Below are 23,206 nucleotides of genomic sequence, written 5' to 3'. Positions count from 1 at the left end.
TTTTGCAGGTACAATGTTACCATCTCATCAAGGTTCTAATCCAATTAAATCCGTGGGTGTACAGCAAAGCCTGGTTTAACAGTAAGGAGAAAAAACAATAGAAATGGAAATTCTACAGAGATTTAGTGCAGACCAGTGTTCAAAGTGGAAAAAAAAAGCAGAGGCGGTATGTTTTATTATGATTTTGACTCAACATACCTGTTATTTAAATATTGTCTTGATCACTGAAAAACCAGAGACGGTATGTCCTCATTACTGAAAAACCAGAGGCGGTATGGCATATCACCACATACCGTCTCACTTCGATCACTGGTGCAGACAGAAGAAAAAAGATTTTCCTATGAGCTCTAGATCAAATTGAAACATTCTTCGAACTACCTGTTTTTGCACTCCCTAGCTCATAGCTTGGTTTCGCTTTCTTTTAATTCCGAAAAAGTTTCAGATTCGCAAATATGCATACCTCAAGTCTGGAATAATTGTTACAGAACGTTCTATGAGTTACACAAAAAACTTTTCTGGATATCATGTGGTTCGTGGATAGCAAGTTGTCGATTCCTGAATTATGCGATTGATTTTGTGAAACATTGGCACCGTCTTTTGCTGTACTGTTTGACATATTTCGAATATATTAATTTTTTATGGGCGTTATTGAGTTTCGTTACTAATTGTATCAACGTATGAGACGTTCAGACCACTACGGAATCAACTCCAGTTAGCAAAGTTGTAAGGAAAAGATATATATAAAGTTTGTACGTTATACTTAAGTACATGTAAAGTTGACATTATATTTTACATCATAAAAGTTATTTACAATATCTGGACATGAATCTTTTAAGACTGAGAGAAGCTGCAGATTGATATCTCAAAGATGAGATATGTTCAGGATAATCAAAAGATGGACTTGATTCTCTTGTGCACTGAACTAGGAACGTTATCTTCAAAAAATGAACATTTCTGAAAAGAAAACTTACTAAAAATTTTTACACGCATTTTCTTCCAAATTTTCTGTATTAAGTACAAAATAAAATTTATACTTTCAAAATTTCCGCTATCAGGCAAGCAATAAGATTCATTTCACTTACCACATTCTTTACCAATCTTTGCGATGGGAGCAATTTTTTCGCCTTCTATTTTAACAATAAGTCCACCTTGTACTCCCGTGTATATGACACCATTTTTAACAGCCAGGGTTTCAGGTCCATGAAGGAGACCCTCAAATAAGTGATCAGCTAAGCATAAATTATAATTTTTCCTCAGAGGACCTTCCATTGATTTAGGACTCTTCATTCTTTAAAGAAAAAAAAATAATAATTAACAAGTTTTTAAGGTGTTTATTTCATTAAACAAATTTATCAATATTGTTGTATAGAATGAAAGTAGATAAATATTCTGATCTAATGAATGAATTAAGCTAAGTACAGACAAGGAACATACATGATTGTAATTAATTTTGTTTCAAGAAAGGGATTTAGGAAAAATAAAAAGGAGCAAAGTGTTGAAGTTAAAATTTCTACATGCAAATAGAAATGTATTGGTATTGAAAATGTGTAGCTGTTACTTTTCAAAATAGTATTTCCTTTTGTAATAATAATAATAATAATAATAATAATAATAATAATAATAATAATAATAATAATAATAATAATAATAATAATAATAATAATAATAATAATAACAATAATAATAATAATAATGAACTGGACGAAGTGTTTCTACTCTGAGAAGAATTGTTTTATATATAATAGTTCCTAGACAATAGTTTTTCTTTTGACGTTATATTTATATATTTAAAAAAATTGTAAATTTTATTTTATTTAATAACTTCAAATGTTCATAATAGTCAATACGGAAGAGAAATAATAATAATAAATATCCAAAAATCAGACATACACTAATCGATTGCTCTGATTGAACTGAACGAACTATATATGTGAAGGTAAATCAACACCAGTAGTTTTATGAAAAATACTCATGAAACTAATTTTGTGGCGCTCAAACATAGATCTATATGTTTCTAACCAGTGACGTACGCACGCAGGGGGTGGTACCTGGGGTCCAGATCCCTCCCAAAATCCTAACTTTTCTGTATATTTAGTCTAATTTTAAGGGTAAGTTTACACATTTTACTATAATTTATCCTCATATTGTATGTAGATACCCCGAAAAACTTTGGACCCCGACGAAATATATTTCTGTGGACGTCTCTGTTGTTGGTCAACGACAACAAGCTCAATAATACGATACTAATAAAGTGAAACTAACTACAACATACCCCATCAAGCATTTAATCCTGACACTAGTAAGATTACAGTACACTCTGTAGTTCATGCATGAGGTATAATTACTTAAAACTATTAAACTTTAATTCCAAATACCTGTCAATTGCTGTTTGAGAATTCTGCCTTTTGTTCGTAAGTGAGAAGAGTATCATATTAACTTTTAGCAACATTGGAACTAAATTGTAAAATCATTTTTAATGATCACGGGAGTTTTATTTGATATATATATACTTAATTTTACACACGTCAGCTAAGTTTTTATTACATGGAGAAACTAACATCGTGTTGTCATAATGTTTCTTAAATATAGCTTAGAAACGAAAAATCATAAATTACTGATAATAAAATTATCATACTTATCCATTTTCCAATTATAGGTAATACAATTCATAAGCTGAAGAAACAATAAATCGAAAAAAGAAAGAAAAAGATATTTCATCTATATTATGATTGCACCATCTAGGCCCTATCTAGGCCATGCCCATATATTTTTGACTTTATAAATTTAATGTGATAATCACTTAGCCACACGATTTAATGTAATAGTTTCATTTAGATTTTTTTTTAAAATCATAATATCGTTCTAAGCTATAGTAAACAATTAAATAAATTATAAACAAATCAAACAAATCTACTGTCAACAAGTTATTTTTCTTATTCAGTAGAATGGATGCTATATTTTATATTTTTATGTATTTAATTATAACTTTTACCATGAATAGTTATGCTAGGGTTGCCGAGATTCCAATATAATGAGCTCCTCTATTTGACACAATTTTTAAACTTTCTTCTGTCTCCGAGGAGCTCACATCTCTCCCATATCTATATATATAAAAGAGAACGCACAAATCCTTTGTGAACTCATCACGCTAATACGGCTGAACCAATTTCTTTCATTTTTGGGGGGTTATTAGGATTTGGACCCTAGATGGTTTTTATCATATCACTTTAATTTTTAATTACCAGTGTCTTGAGATAATTGACCATTCAAGTGTCCATACGTACAAATCCTTTGTTATTAGTTCATCATAGGTAAAAATAAACGTATTTATATGCAACCCGCATGACCATGTGACTCGGCGGGTTAACATAAATGACAGGCGCTATAATTTTAACATTTACTGCAATTTGAAAGCGAAAAAGTAAAAATTATCTAAGTAACAAAGTTTATTGCGTTCCGGGGTGACCGCAGCGAAGCGGGGTGAACGCTGCTAGTTTTTTATAAAAATGGAACATCAACGATGAAAATCCAGATAAATTCTCAATCCTTAATGTTCATTTTGATTTTATTTTTTCTAACATATTTTTTCTAAAACATAAATATTCTTTTTAAAAGATAAAAAAAATCTTAAGGTTTTCCACGATCTCTGAATACTCTACAGTCATTTTGTTATCTTTTTTTGTATAATAAAACATTTTAAATCTGAGCATATTTGTATTCATTCCGTAAAATTCCGTATTTCGAGAATACGTCCATTATCCAAGAGGCGATCCGCCTCCTCCAAATGATCCTTCTGGACCCACTACTGCTTTCACTGAAGTTCCCAAAAGAGACTTCAAATACCGGCGCAATAATAGGAGAGATGGAAATTTTTTTTCCTAATCTTCATTTACCCTCATCCTCACACTCACTTAATTCGTCCTGAAATAATACTGATGTTTTCATCCACACTTAACTTTCCTAAACTAATCATTACCCTCAAATAATATTTAGGCACTCACGAGAGCAACTGAGTGAGAATGCCTATCTCTGACTTACGGTGTACTCACCATCTCAAAAAAAGCTGTTAATTTACTTACTGATACTGTAATAAATGAAGAGATGGAAACAAAAAGGTTTAAAATTTAAGGAGTTGGAAAGGCAGGAACTAAGGGAGACGTCTGAGTTAAACCTTTTATTCTATAGAAAACCCTTACTCTAGTCGCAATAAGATCCTCCACTTTGGTACAGTGGGTAACGCGTGTAACTTTGGTATACGTGATCCCGGGTTCAATTCACGGTGGGAGAGCACAAAAACTTAATTAATAATATTCACTTTCATTAATCTTTTATCTCATTAACCTAAAGGACATAAGCATGAATGTTAAACCGAAAAAGAGCAGAGCAGAGCAGAGCAGAGAGCAGAGATTTCTTGGCGGTTTTTGTGGTTGATTTAAGTACCGGGCTTGGGCCCTTGCCTTCCATTTGTGTTGTTGACTGTCGTTTGTTTTGCGTGCGTATTTGTTGTGAGAGAGGACGCAACTGTCGCGCTCCTCTTTTGCTGTTCCTATGTCAGTTTAGTGGTTGTGCGTTTTAGGGGTGCGGCATCTTGTAAGTTCGTCTTCTTGGGTTGGCCGTTCCTATGGTGGCTATGTGTTGGTGTGGTGAGGCTCTGATTGTCCTCCAGAAGTTGGCTGATCTGTGAATTCTGTAGTCATGTAGAAATGGGAGTTCCAAATCTTCATGTATTTGCTCGAGGCGAGTGTCTCTCGAGTGTCCAGTGATAGCCCTGGCTACTCTGTTCTGGATGACTTGTAGTTGGCTGAGGTGCGTTTTTGCTGCGTGTTGCCATGCAGGGTGGGCATACATCAGGATGGGACGAATGCTCATCTGATATATATGGCGTTTGGTTTTCAGGGTGAGGGATGGGGAGAGGAGTAGCGGTAGCAAGGCTTGATGGCGTTGACTGGCTTTCTTGGCGATGGAATGTATGTGGTGAGCAAATGTAAGTTTCCTGTCCAGTATTATTCCGAGGTATTTGGCATCATCTCGGTTCTGGAGGGGTGTTCCAGCCATGGTGATCCTGACGTGAACCCTTCTTCTGTTTCTTGTGAAGTTTACTACTGAGGTCTTCTGTTCGCTGACTTTGATCTTCCACTCTTCAGACCATCGGTGGAGAAGTTCGGCGTGTCGTCTGAGGTATAGTTCAGCGTATCTGATGTTTCCATGGCTGGCAAAGATTGCCGTGTCGTCTGCGAATGTTGCTACCGCTGTGTTGGGGGTTGTGGGAATGTCCGCCGTGTACATGGCGTAGAGGGTTGGGGATAGGCAGGATCCTTGGGGGACTCCTGCTAGGATAGGTCTGGAGGGTGTTAGGTGTCCTGCATGGGCAACACGAAAGGTTCTTCCTTGAAGAAAGGATTTGATGATTCTCAGAAGGTAGTGCGGAGTGCCCTGGAGCATCATCTTGTGAAAGAGACCTTCGTGCCACACCTTGTCGAATGCTTTTTCTATGTCGAGAAAAAGCCCCAAGGTGTGGCCTCCCTCGTTGAATCTGTCACATATCTTCTCTACCACCCGTACCAGCTGCTGATCCGCGCAGTGTCCTTTCCTGAAGCCGAACTGGTGGTCCGGGATGATGTCATGATCTTCTATGAATTGCTGAAGTCTGCTCTGCAGTACTCTTTCAAACACCTTGCTGGTATGCGAGAGCAGGCTGATAGGGCGGTAGTTGGCCGGGTTTGATCTTTTCTTTCCTGGTTTGGCCAGCATTATGACTTTTGCTTCTTTCCAGGCTTCTGGGTAGTGTCCGGTTCTCATAATGGCGTTGCACAACTTACAGAGTAGGACCAGGGCCTTTCTCGGGAGGTGCTTCAGTGCTTGCGGCGTCACTCGGTCTTGACCTGGAGCCCGGTGTGCATTGATCCTCTTGATGATTGCTTGTATCTCCCGTGGTGTTGTGAGGGCTTCTGGAGGAGGTGGGTCTTCTATTCGGGAGAGGTGGTAGGATCTATGTACTGCTGCAGTGGTGGTTGCTGGCGTGCTGGTAGCGTTGATCTGGAAGGTGGTTTCCAGGGTCTGGGCGAAAAGTTCTGCCTGTTCTTCCGGTTCGTGTATTGTTCCTTGTGGAGTTTGAAGTGTGAGTGTTCTGGAGTTTGCTTCTGGTCTTGTGATGTTTTTCACTAACTTCCAGAATTGCCTGCTGGGTGCATCTAGCTCCTGGAGGTGGAGGTTCCAGTTTCTGATTTTGATTCGAAGGAGCCTTTTCCTGACTCTGGATACTAGGTGGTTCCAAAGTGTTTTGAACTGGGGAATTCTGGTACGTTGCCACTGCTTCCGGGCCCAACGCTTCAAGTGGATCAAGGCTGAGGTGCGTCGTTCTTCTGGAGTGGTCTGGTGTGATGGATGAGTCGTTGTTGAGGTGGTTGAGGCGATGGCTATGGCTGAGTTGATGGCTGCGGTCAGGGACGCAGTGGTGGCCTCTATGTCTTCCGTTGTTTCAATTATCCGGCGTGGATCTAACATGTCGCTGAGCAAGGATCTGTAGTGGTCCCAGTCTGTTGTGCGCAGAGTTGGAAGGGTTCGAGTTGTGAAGTGGTAGCTGATTGCGATCGTTTGTAGAACGGGTAGATGATCCGAGTCGAGGCCGTGGATAACCTGAGGTACACCTAGGATTGCCAGGTTCGCTGTCAGTACCATGTCCAGTACATCAGGCATCCCGCCGTTTCTTGGATAATGCGTGGGTTCCGTTGGAGCCGTGGGAGTGAAGTCTATGGTGGTGAGAGCGTGGTGGAGGATCCTTCCGTTTGCGTTTGACACATTGGAGTTCCACGCCGGATGTTTACTGTTGAGGTCTCCCCCTAGTAGAATCCGGTGTCCTAGCTGTCGCAGGGCTTGCAGATCTGTTGCGTTGAGGTTGTTGTTGTGAGGCTTGTAGGCTGCTATTATTATTATCGGTCCATTAGCTGAGTGGAGGGTGATCCCTGTAGCTTCCAGGGATTGTAGAGGTGGTAGAGGGAGAGGGTCGTACGGGATACTGTCTTTGATTAGAATTGATGTTCCTCCAAGGGGTCGGTCGGGACGGTCGGTACGGATGGTGGAGTAGTTGCGGATTTTTAGGGTAAGGTGTGGTTTTAGGTGGGTCTCTGACAATAGGGCTATGTCCACTTCTTCTCTGCGGAGAAAGTCCTCCATGTTGTTCTTCTTCTTTTGGATTCCTCTGAAAAATCTAGTTCTAATAAAGGAGGTTAAAAGAAACCTTTAATTTATGCCATATAGACTAAGGGCCAATGTAGCTGAATGACTATGAAAGGGCTGTGAATTGATGGTGCTGGAATGAAACTGAAAGTCTATTTTTAAAAATTATATACATGATACGATGATATATCCAAAAAATTCCCGGTCTGACACCGAAATATCGTGTCACTAGTAATGATAGTGCCACCTATGGAAGAAACAATGTATCAGTTTCAACTGTCTAAATTAAATCTATGTTGTAGAGTGCGTTCTAAATCGAAGCCACAGTCTTTCACTGAATCCTTTGCAATAACAGTCATGTAAACTGGAGCGTTGCCATGCTGTACGCGAGCCCTACATACAGTGCCTGATACGAACTGACGGAGTTAGACAGTTGACATTGACATTATTTCTTCCATAGATGGCAGTATATGTCACGAACGGCTTTACCAGTGTCGTGATACTTAGTGTTAGGACAGAAACTTTTGGAAATACCCTCGTATTGTCCACCATAAAACCGCACAACTTGAGACCAAACCAGGTACCTTGCACATTAGAGATTACCACCTGAATTAACCACCGAATCTCCCTAACGGCATATAGATAATTAAACATAATACATTCAAGAAAGGTATATATATGGCAATGAGAGTAAGTCAGTACACGGTCTGAAACCGTTTTCGCTTGATAAAAAAAAATCGTCAGGAGTTAAATAATAATAATCTTACTTGTAAGGTTCAGGCAGTATCCGCAACCTCTCCAAAGCCTGTACTTGATGTCTAAAGTTGACAAGAAGGGCGAGAAGAGGAAACAGTAATCTCATTGTCTCAATGTTAATCTCACCTGTAAATATAAAATGTAATCAGTATGTTATTACTCAAGCACTGAGCCAAGCCACAGCAGAGCTCCGTGAATATATTATATAGAATAGAACAAAATTAAAGGAAATATACTGTATAGCCTGTTTCAAGAAGAATGGATATTATTCTTCATTCCTTTTTCTTTTTTTTAAAAAAAAAGTTAACGGTATACCAATTAGTAAGTTTTAAAAAGCTCTCTAAAATCTGTGTCCGGCATTCCTGCACCGACTAGAATGGCGAATGCAAAAACTAAATTAAGCAAAACTATAATTTTGTAGGGGAGACAAAAGAAACTCTGAAACACATTATGTAAGAGGACAGAAGTTGTAAATACAGATAATGCACAGTGTAGATAAGTGACAACATAAAAGATATACGAAATAATATATTTGGTCTAGGAATTCGTGCGGTTGGTACGCACACATTGAAGCTGTAGTACAAACACAAAATACATAAATACATTAAGAAAAATATTGTCCATCGCTAGCCACCACTTTCGCCCATCTGTCAGGCAATGTACGGATTCCGTGGCGAAAGAAGTCCTCATCCTTTGAAGTGATCCAGTCAGAGACCCATGTTTCGATATCTTCTGAAGAAGTAAACCGCTGTCCAATCAAATCGTTGTTCATGCAATCGAACAAGTAGTAGTCCGAAGGAGCAACGTCTGGTGAATACGGCGGGTGGGGTAAAACTTCCCATCCGACATTTTCTAAATAGGTTTTGACCGGTTTTGCGACATGTGGGCGAGCGTTATCATGTTGAACAATAAGTTTATCATGTCTGTTCTCCCATTCTGGTCGTGTTCTGGCCAGAGCTTGCTTCAAACGCATTAATTGTCATCGATAACGTTCTCCATTCATAGTTTCACCCGGTTGCAGCAGCTCATAGTACACCACACCTTTCATATCCCACCATATGCACAGCATAACCTTTGCACAGTGAATATCTCGTTTTGGTTGTGATGGACCTGGTTCACCTGGTTTCACCCAGGCCTTTTTTCGTTTAGGGTTCTCGTAATGGATCCACTTCTCATCACCCGTAATAATTCGATGCAGAAACCCCTTTCTGCGCTGTCGTTGAAGCAGCAATTCGCAAATGGTTTTTCGTCTTTCAACGTCTCTGTCTTTCAATTCATGTGGAACCCAATGTGACATCTTTTGAATCATTCCCAAGGCTTTCAAGCGTTTGGAGACTGTTGTTTGATCAACGCCTAATGCTGCTGCAAGTTGTTCCTGCGTTTGACACGAATCCTGCTCGAGCAATGCTGTCAATTCTTCGTCTTGAATTTTTTTGGCTGTCCAGCTCGCTCTTGGTCTGCCAAGCCGAAATCACCACTTCTAAACCGTGCAAACCACTTCTGACACGTTCGCTCAGCTAGAGCATGGTCACCATACACTTCCACCAAAATACGATGACTTTCAGTCGCACTTTTCTGCATGTTAAAGTAATGCAGCAGGACACCCCGCAAAAACACTTTATCAGGCACAAATTGCGCCATGTTCACTTAACTACAAACTGGTGTTGTTGACGCTTTAATCCACTGCCCTATACTACGAACGATACGCGATGACAGGGGTTTGCAACACATGTGTGGATACACGGAACTGTGGGACGCTCCGTTCGTTGCGCCATCTCTTGTCCACCCGCACGAATTAATTCCTAGACCAAATATGAAACAAAGATATATATAATTGAAGATCCGAAGGGTGCATAGAATTCGATAGTATCAATGACAATGTATTTAGGATGAAATGGTTGTGGTCTAGTAGTTAAGATAACCGACTACAAGTATGGAGGACCATAGTTTGAACCCATTCAAAGTTTTTTTTTTTTACTTTATTTACTTTTACGATTCAGGCCAACCGTTTTAGTATCTTACTCTAAGTTAAGGTAGAAATGTCACTGTCATTGGTGATATAATTTTGAGGATGAAAAATAAGCTTGTATGATCATGGAAACAGAAATGTTCATTTAGGGCAGGAGTAGAAAATTTACTTAAGACCGCTTGAGGCCTTTCATAAAGTGCGATCTTATGGGTGTGTTGTGACAAAAGTTAAATCACATAAGAAACAAAGAAATATTCCAGAAATCTACCTTTGGAAAAGTAAATGAATGATAAATTTTCTTATTTATCTTTTCAATTTGTTACAGAGTTACATTTTCATTAATGATAAGCAAATGCAAGACGAACACCAATATCCGGGTGATAATGGTCTTACACATGCAGTATTATTCTTGGTCTTGAACTGGAGCCGCTGATCTTGATCTCGATCTTGCAATTGCACACTCGATCTTGGTTTTGGTTGGTAGAGTCTTAAAACTTTTTTAAAGAAATCTCATACTTTTCATAGGTAAATTTTAGACGGGATAAAAGAGATTATAATAGGTACATGTATCACTGATTATCTTAATATCTCAATATTAACAGAAATATGTTTTTTAAATGTAATGTTGTTCATCTTCATGTGAGATTGATATGATAGTGTACAGGATTACCAAAATTCAATACTACTTTTGCTTTAGTTTAAGAAGAACATTAATATATTTTGTTACTTCACTTTTAGTTCCCCTGCTGTCTTAGGCACAAGAGTTTTTTTCATAGGATTTCACAGAATCTAATAATGAGCTATCGTAAATGAATCAAATAATTGCCAAATTAATTAAGACACTGAAGTTTTACCCTTGTAACAATTCATAGAATTGAATTTTCTGTCGCCTTTTACACAGCGTTACAATTTATTGGAATTCTACGTGCTCCAGGTAAGTTCCAAAGGAAGATACACGGATATTGTATTTAACTAACACTTACTCTTGTTGTTTGGTTTTACTGTGCCCAGAATCTCATGTCAGACGACTAGCGATAATGAGACTAGCACCAAAGACTGCATTTAAGAAAAATGAGAAAGACCAAACTTGGGCGCCCATGAACAAAGTTTTAAGGGAACTAAGTGCCTTATAATTTACACCTGTACTATCAGAACATATAACATTACTCCAAATTAAGCGAATAATTATATCAAAGCTTCTTAATAAATACAAATTACAGTAGAGCATCAACCAAAATCCAAGAGTGATAAATAAATTGTAAATCGCACAGCAATAATTTTATTTGAAGTGTTTTTTTAATTAATCGTATCCTTCAAACAAACTGTGTTATAAAATAATGACTAAATAGGCCCGAGTTGCTATACAGTGGAAGTTTAAAACGTACTTAAAGGGATCATGATCAATTTTCTCTAATTATTAACAGTTACAAATTACGTACGGTAATTTAATGAATTATAAAAAGAAAATTAATTTGATGTTAGAAAATTTGAAGACGATCTGTGAAGAATATGGCATGGAGATAAATGTTAGAAAGACAAAAGCCATTGTAATTGAAACGAAGCGGATCAGTGTTTAAATATAGAAGTAGGAAGGAAGAAAATAGAACATGTGACTAGTTTTCGTTACCTTTATAGTATTATTAGTAATCATGTGAAATGTGGACGTGAAATAAAAGCAAGGATAGGAATGGCGAAAGAAGCCTTTAGGGGGAAGAAGTCTATTTTGTAGGATCAATCTTTGTAGGAGATTAGAAGAAGTAACATAGAATAGAATTTCCTGTAAAGGTGTCAATGACAAAATGTTTAGAGCGAACTAGTCATGGTCTAATGATTAATCTCTATTGGAGATCGTAAAGGAAAATAAATGATTTCAAATTGATATAGTAGTTTGTATTGGTAGTTTCTATCAGCTACAGTATCAACATGAGAGATTGATTTGAAAAATGTAAATAAAGTTTTTAGAATTGTGTTCGAGTAAATCGAATTTAGATGATCAGTTTACAGTATATTACCCTTATTCTTGGAGAAAGAGCTAAAATTCGAGAAATCACTCTATAGAAACTCATGAAGCTCTTAAAAATTTGACCATTAAAACTTTACATACTAATGGATTGCTGCAAAAATATGTCTAACGAGCAGACAGTCAGACATAAGAAACCTTTTCAATATATAGACTGTGATACAATTATGTCGGTTGACATATCAAATTCAATTTTGCTCACTATCAATCCTTCTCTTCTAGTTCAGAAGGAACGACTGGGATATTTTGCAATATATACTGATTGATATTTAACAAATTTTGCGAGTTATAACGGAGACTATGAACAAACCATTCAAAACATTTGTCTACCTTTTAGGACAGACCAATTTTTTGAGTACCTTACGATTTTTTTATGTTTGTATTACTACTAGTAATTCGGTGCATAGAAAAGTTTTCTTATTACTATTGGCGATTTTCACCGCTTTATCTTTCATCTTTTTCACTGTATTTCATAAAATTTTTATGAATGTTTCGCGGAGCAAATCCTTCAATGTGAAGAGAAGGTTGAATTCAATCGCTTATTATTGACTGATTTTATCTCCAAACAGTAGGGATGTGGGAAAGCCTCATAAAACTCTTACACTATATTCTACGAGAATCGGATATGTATTGCAAGGATCCGTGCAACCACACGTACTTTAAGCCACATGTTTTTGCTTTAAACACGTGGTTTCATGACTTATAAACAAATAGTGGCAGACGACAGAAGGAAATGCACTTTCAGGAGTAAACGAAGAGAACACGGAGAACCACGAAGAAATCCGACAACTCCTCCACAAGTTTTCCCTCCAAAAGGACGGGTATAAAAGCGAACGATGAGATCAAGAAATAATCAATGCCAGTCCTGATCGATCACCTACAATACTCGTACCTACTTTCGAGGCCGCCATGGGCTACGGAGTATAAACCTATAATACCTACTTCCAAGGTTGTCATAAGCTGCCATGAGCTTTATAACGTATTCCGTCCGAGTGAGGCCACTCTGGGCTAAGACAAACTTCTTTCCTACCTGAGTCAACATTGTATAACGAAGGGAACTAATCATAACCTACATTGAAAACGTATTAGAGTATTTAAAGACTTTGAGAAACACTTATATAAGACATTTTTATAATAAAAGGATACAAAATAATGTACGAAAATTATATGACATTCTTTATAATAAAAAGGTGAAGGGCTAAAAGATTTCCGTTTATGTCATTTGACTCTACCTACAGATTATTACTATATATTACGAAAACTACCTAGGGATATATTCCCTAGATTGCGAGGTGGCGAAGGTTAATTATTCTGTCACTGTCTAGCAGTAGGCACGATTGTAAAGTCTCAAATGAAATATTATATATATATATTATATATAATTATTATATATTATATATATTATATATATTATATAAATATTATATATATATATATATATATATATATATATATATATATATATATATATATATATATATATATATATATATATATAAACGACAATTGAAGTGTAATGTATTGTTAAATGTCGGGGAGGGTTTCATTCACCCTTTCATTCTTGGAAAATTCTAAAACAAAGCAGTGGGAACGATTGGCAAGCCACAGAGTAAATGTGCGCAATGTTGCGTCAAAACACCTGGGTAGAATAACTTTGATGGAAGTTATTGATGGAAAATACTATTGTCTTATATAATTCAAATAAGGAAACCTCCAAATTTGGGAAAACTAACCCCTTTGTATCTGCTTATCTTGGACTAATTTCAACCGCAGCAAATAAGCTTCTAATAGCGTAAATTGGTATTAAGTAGCTAAGAAACACTTAATATAGGTCCAATTGTATTTAGTCCCTGAAACTGTAATTAACTTTGAACTGTGATTTAAAATATGTTTCTTCTGGCTAATCAAACAGTTGCATTATGTAGATTATGAATGTAATGCATGCACTCATTTTTACTCCGTGTAATGCTAGCACGGAGGCTAACTTCCCAAAGGGTTACGCCCTTTATTTGGAATATTTATTTATTGTCAGTATACAATATTTCAAGACCTTCAAGAAAAGAACAGTAAATGATTATAATTTTGCTCTATAATTTCACAATTTCGTAATGCTGATCGTTAATAAGATAGTACAGTTTTTTTCTTTAGTACAGAAATTTTCTAGTCACAATTTTAGGCAAGTGAAAGTAGACAATATGGGAATTCCCACCTCGCATAAAAATGGCGGATTTTCCTCTCTTGGAGAAGTCTGTGGCTGGTGAACCTTAGGTGAGGTGGGATGACACCGTTAATAATTCCTTATTTCTTTAATAATTTGAACTCTATGCAATGGAGATTATGGGACGTCTCAAAATATATGCATCATGTTGCTTAAATATATTAAAATATTGTTACTTAAATTATCGTAATTTTTTTTTAATGGAAAGATGGTAAAATTCACCCATTCGTTTTTGACAGACTTTTAATCGCAAGTAGTGGGAACGATTGGGAACACTCAAAGAAAAAAGCTCCATTATTTGAATAATTTTTGTGAAAGTTATCGAGAAAAATTATTTTCTTATCATATTATTTAAATAAGGAAATTTTAGACTTTGGGAGAGCTTGCTTCCCTTTCCCATCTTTGATCTATTTCAACCACAACCAATGGAGATAATCAAGAGAACGGTATCTCAAAGAAAATACACACTGTACTTTATGAATGTCGAATAATTTGTACATAATTTATACTATTTTATGTGCATAAGTACAAACTTGCAACATCGGAATAATTCTTTCTCTTTTACCGCTTATTTTTAATGGATTTTAATCTCAAACAATAGCTTTATTTCGAAAAGTTGAATAAAGCCACATACCAAGTTTTGCCAAATTCAGATAGGCATTAACGGTTTACAAGAGTTATCATGGAACAGACAGACGAATGGACAGACAGACACACAAATCCTGGTTAAGTTGAATGATACACTCGCTTCAATAAAGAGAAATCCAACAATTTCCGTATTCATTGAATCGTTACTAATATATTTAAGTACTGAGCAGTGGTGTATTTATGATTTTGTTTCGGGGAGATTTGCTAATTTTATTCCTGGAAATGTGAAAATTCTGCAAGATATTTCATTTACTTTAATATAGTAAATAAAATTTCGGAGGGCTTAAGCCCGGAAGTCCCAACCTTAAATACGCTACTGATACCGAGGTAGCCATAGGTGCTTACGAAGAGATATGCAAGATGGGAATCAACTCCAAAAGATACACAGATATCAAAAAATCAACAAAAGTTATCTATCTGCTTTCTAGATTTCTTAATGGTCTTCTGTTTTGAAAGAACCACAATATTAAATAAGATTTTATGCATTCACTCACTTTTTAAATATGTTGTTAAGTATGAACATTGACTTTTTTGCGGCCCACACTATTCTGATGACTATTTGCACCCCGTCCTGTAGTACTGAGTTTGACATACATGGTGCAAATAAATGCTAAGCGTGTACCTTTCTCATATTAAGAAACTTTACTTGAAAAGTATTCCCTATTTCACGGTGGTATTAACAATCGTTGGTGCTACAAGTCTTGACGAGTTGTGACAAACCAAGTCGTAAAATTACAAGAAGGTAATGTGTGGTCAGCGCATCGACTTCTAATAGGACTATTTTAAAGCTTTCATCATTCACATTTTGAAACTTTTTTTTTTTTTTTTTTTAGCTTGCCAAGGGTTTTACGATGTAGGTTCAAAATCCACTGAGAATAGTAATTCGAATCATGCACACGAAAAACTAAAACTTAGACTCAACAGAATTACTTCTCATTTAATTGTACAATTCTGAGTGGCGGTTCTTAAGGGAAATCACTTTGGTAAAAGTGTAAATACTATCGCTATAAGCTAATACAAAAGTACGATTGGTGTCAAATATAGAAATAGGAGAGGAGAAAATAGAACAGGTGACTAGTTTTCGATACCTGGGTAGTATTATTAGTAATGATGTGAAATGTGAAATAAAAGCAAGGATAGGAATGGCTAAAGAAGCCTTTAGGAGGGAGAAAGTACTATTTTATGAGACCTTGAATAAAAAGTTGAGAAAAGACTTATAAAATGCTTCGTGTGAAGTATTGCATTGTATGTTTCAGAAACATGGACATTACGCAAAAAGGATGAGAAACAACTGGAAGTTTTCGAAATGTGGGTGTGGAAAAGAATGGAGCGAATTAGCTGGGTCGAGCAAAAAACGAATGAGAGAGTGTTAGAAATGGTAGGGTAGAAAATAACAATTTTAGATATTGTTATTAGAGGAAGAGAAACTGGTTGGGACATTGGATGAGAAGGAACTGTATCATGAGGGACGTTTTAGAGGAAACGGGGGACATTAAAGAGAGGGGGGCGAAGGAGACTACAATTAATGGACAATATTAAAACAGAAATGTCGTATGTGAAGACCAAGAGGTTAGCGGAAGACCGTAGAGCATGGAAGCTTCTCAGTTGCAGCAAATGACCAATAACGAATTAGGCAGAATACCGAATGATGATGATAAGCTAAGAAAACTTCGCTCAAGTTTATAAATTTGCACAATAGAATTAGATATAAGGAAAGCGTTTCCCTCTTAACTTCTAACAATATGTTTCTTGTAAACTGACGGGATTATTCTCGAGAAACGTCACTTGCAATAATAAGTTATAAAACTGTTTTAACATTGATTCTACATACCGTATACATACGTACCGTATATACTTTAGAATAGAGGCTGTCTCTCGAGCTTGGAACCAACTGAAGCTTAGAAACAAGACTGCATCGTTGGGGAGAAGTGACGCCACATTTAAGCTACAATCTGCGTGACACAAAGATGCTTCTCTTAATGCACAGAAAGGTAGCTAACCCTCTGTCTGAAGGTTAACAGTTGACCCCAAGAGCAACGACCAAGGGAGCTTTGCACAAAACAAAGAGATTATTATAATCTTTATATTCTTTCGCTTCTTTGTCACTTTTTGTCAATCTAGTAATTTCTTGTTTGTTTTTTTTCCTCTTAATATACCTGCATCTCTAAAACCTTCTGCACTTTTTTTAACGGTAAGTTTATACTTGCACAAAACCCAGTTAGCATTCACTCTTTATTTTGTTCTTTTGAAAAAATATATATATATATTTCTTGTCAATACATCATTCCCTTACACACTGTCCTTGTCCTTCACCTTTACAACCTAAGGATAAGGGAAGCGCGAATAAAATTGAAGGCATCAACACAAATGAAGGGTCAAGGGGAAGAACGCTTTCAGTCCATTTAATGAAATTTTTCAGGAGAGTAAAAAAACAAGTTATTCATTAAATAACCATTGTAATTACATTGTTAGAAAAATAGTTTTAAGTTTATATCATGGTAAATGTTGTATATATGTAAAGAAAAACTTATTTTTACAACAAATTAGAAAATTGGTGTTGGAGGTATCGATTTTTTTTTGGACTGAAAGCGTTCTTCCCCCTGGCCCTTCAAATGTTTTAAGTTACATGATGAAATCGAGCTTAGTTTTTGTTCATAACTTAAAGTAAAAATAAGTATTTCAAAGGTAAATCAGAGTTTAAAACATAGATAGTTGAAACCAAAGTCGGAGTAGAACTTCAGTTTTTTTGTTGCCTGGCTAAATCTGCCTTTGTAGTGTGCTGTACATTTGTACATGTAAATATAATGATGGAAACATCTCAATAAAATGCAACTTGTCATATTAGATTTATGAACAAAATCTCATGTGGCTATAATCTCAATATCCAAAACATCGCGTGCCATATTTCTCGGGTTTCCTAAATCTCTTTATACTAACGATACGAAAAAGTTTCTTTTAGGATTAAAATAATACGATGAAGAAAGACTTAAGAAACATGGAGACAGAAAACTTGACACTAGAAGTGTTAAAAACAAGATGAGTTCAAAGCGAATGGATATATAATCGTTAAATACATCCAAATTTGGGGAAATTTAATTCATAGAATTCATTTTAGTTTAATTATATGGTAAATTATTTAGTTCAATTATATACTTCAATTGCCTCATAATGCTAGGCTAACTCCGAAAAAATTCAATACTAACATTAGGAATACAACAAGGGACCAAGCAAACAGAAGTAACTTGAACTTAGAATACGGTTATGCAGGAGCTCAGCAATATGAAAACAATTCCCGATCGTCCATTAGTAAACTTTAATGCTAACGAGAAAGAGCTCTAGAAGATAGAACACAAAATGTAATGGTAGCTAATTCACTGAAATCTTATGAAGGGTTAAAGCAGTGGCAGCTCCAGAGCTCTGCAATTAGGAAGGTACATCGACAGTTGTGGTAAAACCGGCTTTCCTCTTTCACTTTTGGGGCCTCCGGTAATTTTTCACTTTGAAGGCATTATTTAAATTCTGAAGAAGAGAAAAATATTACAGGAAAAACGACAACGAATTTGCTATTGCATACTCATATATTCAATATTATATCTTACATACGAAATTGCTGAACTTAATTTCAAATTCTATATTCAGCACTAAGAATGCAAACTGTTCAAGGAATGCAAAAGAATTTATATTCCAAACATTGCTCATCTTATATCTTCCTATTGATTTTTCAGTTGATTCTTTAAAAATCTTTGGTTACATACCATTAACTTACATACTTATATTAACAGTGTAAGTTGAAACGAATACCAAACACTAAGTGATTGTGAAAAGTTAATTATTTTCTTTTCTCATATTCTTAGTTTATTTATTAAGTTCTAAATAAAGAAACGATAATATCTTCATGATGCGTTGATATTGAAGAATGTATTCGATTATGAAAGTCCTTCAAACGAAGGTACCACCGGAAAATTTCTGGAAGTTATTGATATTTGAAATGAAAGAGAAAAATCTAACAACATAGTTCGGAAAACACCTCCTTTCAGAGTTAATAACTGTCGAAAATTTAAAACTATAATATACATCTATCGAAGCGGTTTAAGGTATTACATAGGAACTAGTATGTGCTCTCTATCTAAATATCCACGTTTTACCATCCTCCGTTATCTGCTAAACGAACTGCATAATAGTTGGGGTATGGGAATATTCCATTAAGTACTAATGTTGCATTCGTTTTGTTGGTACTACAGGATTCTGAGATATTTACATTTAAGTATAGAGTGCGTTCTAGTTCTTGTGTAATTCCTTGAATCGTTTGGTATAGATTTTATAGTTTTCAAGTCAGGACGTTTTGAAACGTGATGTTACGAATTTTCGACGGTTTACAACTCTGAAAGGAAACGTTTTTCAATTTATTTTTATTAGATTTTTCTTTCATTTCATATTAGAAATCACCTCCCAAAGCTTTTCGGTGGAGTTACCTTTCACCCTGTATAGTTAGCTCACGAACCTTCGGCACAGGAGACCCGGGTTCTATACCCGGTGGGAATATATGTGATTTCGATCTCACGTTAAGCTACATTTCACATAGTCTTGGTGCCAGGAATGTAATGAAAGGTATACGGCGTATATCCACCTAATATTTTTTTTTTTTTTTAGTTTGCATATACTCACTTTAAATCAGGGGTGTAATGGAAGGTGTAAGGGTGGATATAAGCTATGCTTCTGAAAACGATCCAGCGAACACCTCCAAAAATGATAGCAATATATTGCTGTTCTCTGCTGATAGAAGTGCTAAATTCGAAATCAACCTTAAAATAAATGAGTAATTCATTCGACAGCCCCTTTCAGCACCAAGATGTAGACCTATACTATTATCCCATCCCGAATATGCATTTGTTAACTATATATTCGCGAGCAACCTTCAAACCAGTGTTAAAATATTTCAAGTTCACAGAACAGTTTGTCATGCCCAGACAAAGCAGTAAATTTTACGCAGTTGTACCCAGGAATAGTAAATTATAATTTAACTATCTTTGTTTTTAGAAATTAATACAGCTACAGGGTTAAACATACGATCTCTCAGAACAAGGTATAGGTCTAAGCGTTGATTTCTTAATCTCAAATGCTCAGATATCGAGAATGAGAACTGGTATCACATAAATGTAGAAGTGACAGTTATGTTTGAAATGCATACATACCATTATCAACAACTAGGCATTCATTGCTAGATTAAGGTTTTTCCAATACTTTTTGACAAGAATCTATATTCGATAATTCGTTTCCAAGATATTCGCACTGCTACCTAATTTCGTGACACCCTTGTATTAGGATGTCTCTACTTGTCACTTGTAGATCTCTACTTGTCACTTGTGGTTACCAGTAAAAAAAAATTGCTGGTGCCTACCTTGTATGTTTTGTTTCCTTACAAAGTTACTGTATTTAAAGGTAACCAAGATAGTTCTGTTTTTTTTTTTTTTTTTTTTTTGTGGAGGTCTGTGTTCAATTGGCCCCTCACACCAGGAGTTGAATGCCAATGGAGATAACGCGAAGGTCAGTTGTTGGTGTGAGTATATCTAACATACTTCCTGGCTGTGTCAGTTCTGTAACACCGTGAACTTGCACAGACATGGGTCTGACAGAGTGAACATACGGCCTGCACACAGCGTCATAAGAGCGTGTATGCTGTACGAGTTCAAACTGGGGTCAAACGCCGCTGCAGCGGGACTGAAGATATGCCAGGCCTTTGGTGAGGGTGTCGTAAGTACGTAGACTGTACAGTGGTGGTTTAACAAGTTTAAGGACGGTGACGAAACACTCAAAGACGTACCATGTGCTGGAAAATCAACTCATGTACGAAACGATCTTCAGGCAGCAATTGAGGCGAACGGTGGCCAGACATGTGAAGAACTGGGACTACAACTCAGTGTGAGTGGAGAAAACATTCGGCAGCACCTCCTTCAACTTGGGAAGCACTACAAGATGGGTCTTTTTGGGGGGGGGGTATTTTGGATCCAGGTCTGGAAGCGGTTCTTAAAGCCCACTTCCGGAACCAAGTTTTCGGATCAAGGTCTGGAACCGGTTCCGGAACAGGAATTTTGTAGCCATCCCTAATTCAAATGTGTAAGCTAACCAGGATTATATTTTAGTTTATTTTGTAGTCATAACTCCATTTTATCACGATTCTAACTTTAAAGTGTTTGGATGAGTGGTGCACTGTTGAAACAAAATTTCCCTATACTAATACAAGAAACGTAGGTACTCAATGATCTTAAGTGTAAACTAGTAAATATAAAACGGTTTTCATTTTAAAAGTATAATAGGCCTATAGTAAAATATTCGAAAATTTCATTTTTTCCCAAACTTTACGTTCTTTTCCAAAGTCGGGAAAAACTGTAAAAAAACTGATTTTTACACAAAATTTCCTGTTTTTTTCTTCAGGCCTTCAAAACACAACCAGGGACTCCATTCTACGTTTTGGATGGGACACACTATTGCATATGCCATACTCCCCGGACATTGTAATACCTATTCCATTCTGATTTACTGTGTAACAAATTTAAACTTTTTTCTTCCTTCAAATGAAATTATGTGATTTTAACTAAATGGCAGGTGCTGAATTCATTGGTGGACACCAAAATGTTCCATCACGTCACGTTTTTGTTGGACAGACCACAATACATTATACGAAATGCACTTATTTATATATATTTACTATCCAATGTAAGCTCAGATGGAGCAGTTTACTAATATTACATTTTATTGACTTACCCTCTAAAATAGTTTCTTTGGTCGCTCACGCTTGTAGACATCTTCTGGAGTCTCTGTGATGATGAACCAGCAATATTCAGCAAGCATATTCTCAGTCCATTTTCCATTGTAATTCTCTTCAAATGTGGCAATGTCCTTATTAAACTGTTATCCGTGTTCATCTCTTACTGCACCGAGATTTTGAGGGGGAAAGTGAAAATGTGAGTGCAAAAGGTGTAATTTTAATGACATGTTGCATTCCATGAGCTGAAAACCGCACACCATGTCACTAACAATAGCTTCATAATTTTCCGCCTTTACATTTCCAAGAAAACTTATACATACCGATTTAAATTACATCTAAGCTAATTTCTCAATTTCAGAGAGTTTAATTTCAAAGTCTTCATCCTACTTGACTATTTTAATCTGTGGACCAACAAACTCCTCCTTTAATTTTTGCCTCACTTAAGTTTGGGATTTTCTCCTTAAGGTGCGTGAAAGCAATACCTTCTCTATCTAGTACTTTAACAAAAATTTTAAGTAGCCCAGACTTGATATGTAATAGTTGCACAAATACATTTTGAGGGTTCACAATTGGTGTACGAGATATTTTCTTGGTGCCAGGAATGAAATCCTGTCTTTGAGGCGAGTATTTACGGACGTAATGGTTTGCTTTGTCACATTTATCTCACTCACGTAAAAGACAATACTTGGTGTATCCTTGTTCCATTCCTGTGAGAATACCAATAATTAATACCAAGTTCCCGCACAAATTTGATTTTTTTACATTCTCAATGAAATCCAATATCGCACTCATAACGTCATACATCTTATTTCTATGAGCCGCATATGCTACAGGAACAGATGGGTGACCCAGCAATTCCGCTTTTCTTGTGTGATCAAATGAGGTGATGTTGACTGGGATGTAGATGACTGAAATTCTGCCTCTACCGTTCTTAGAACGTCTGAGGTATCTTTTTCAGAATCAATAGTGTAATGTTTTGGAGCTTTAGGTACTACAAGATCTTCACTATGGTGAAATGGTCGAATAGCCAACTTTATATTAGGGTAATGAATCTGATGTTTAGATTTAGAGAAGAAGCCCTTTACATCTGTCAAACAAAAGTAACAGTTAGTTACATCATCTATTTGTTCACGCCAAATCATAGGAACAGCAAATTTCATAGAACTACCATTTCCTTGTAGCCAGTTTCTCAAATTCTTGGAACAGGTAAGGCAACATATTTGTGGGACCCAAAGTTTATCCTGGTCTCCAACTCTATAGCCAAAGAATAATTCATAAATATTTTTAACTAAAGGTGTAAGGCTGTTTTTTGACTTTTAAATATGTTTACCACACAAACAACAAAATAAGTAATTTTTATTTTTACACACACGGGACATTGTACTCCACTGCATGTAGCTAAACGTTTATTCAGCACTTTCTTGAAACCCAGATGCATAGCACACACTACCACAAACAGACATAGCGCGGCAAATTCGTCCACTCCTGACGAAACACCACTCAGCAAATAGCAATAGAATCGAACCAAAAACTACTCAAATGCTAGAACATATAGCAACAGAGTTAGGCAATACAAATCTGAACTCGCTTATCACTAGATGTTAAGCTTGGGGTCCCGTGTTCGATCCCAGCCCCCGCCAAGTGAACTTTGTG

General features: G+C 36.3%; 1 protein-coding gene across 1 annotated transcript in view; it reads right to left on the bottom strand.

Moving 5' to 3' along the window:
- The window catches only part of LOC145663605 (adipocyte plasma membrane-associated protein Hemomucin-like), a 68,286-nt gene extending 51,542 nt beyond the window's left edge, over positions 1-16,744 (bottom strand). Inside the window, exons 1-3 of the mRNA XM_081729715.1 lie at positions 16,634-16,744; positions 7,944-8,058; positions 1,083-1,288 (exon numbers count right to left, since the gene is read on the bottom strand). Of these exons, the coding sequence (XP_081585841.1) occupies positions 1,083-1,288; positions 7,944-8,038 (301 nt within the window). The 5' untranslated portion in view covers positions 8,039-8,058; positions 16,634-16,744. The remainder of the gene's footprint in view (positions 1-1,082; positions 1,289-7,943; positions 8,059-16,633) is intronic.
- Between the last annotated feature and the right edge of the window lie 6,462 nt (positions 16,745-23,206).

This window comes from Thermobia domestica, chromosome 11, assembly GCF_964235325.1.
Source record: "Thermobia domestica chromosome 11, izTheDome1.hap1.1, whole genome shotgun sequence".
NCBI lineage: Eukaryota > Metazoa > Arthropoda > Insecta > Zygentoma > Lepismatidae > Thermobia > Thermobia domestica.
Note: the sequence above shows the minus strand (reverse complement) of the source record. Positions and strands in the feature narration are given on the sequence as shown.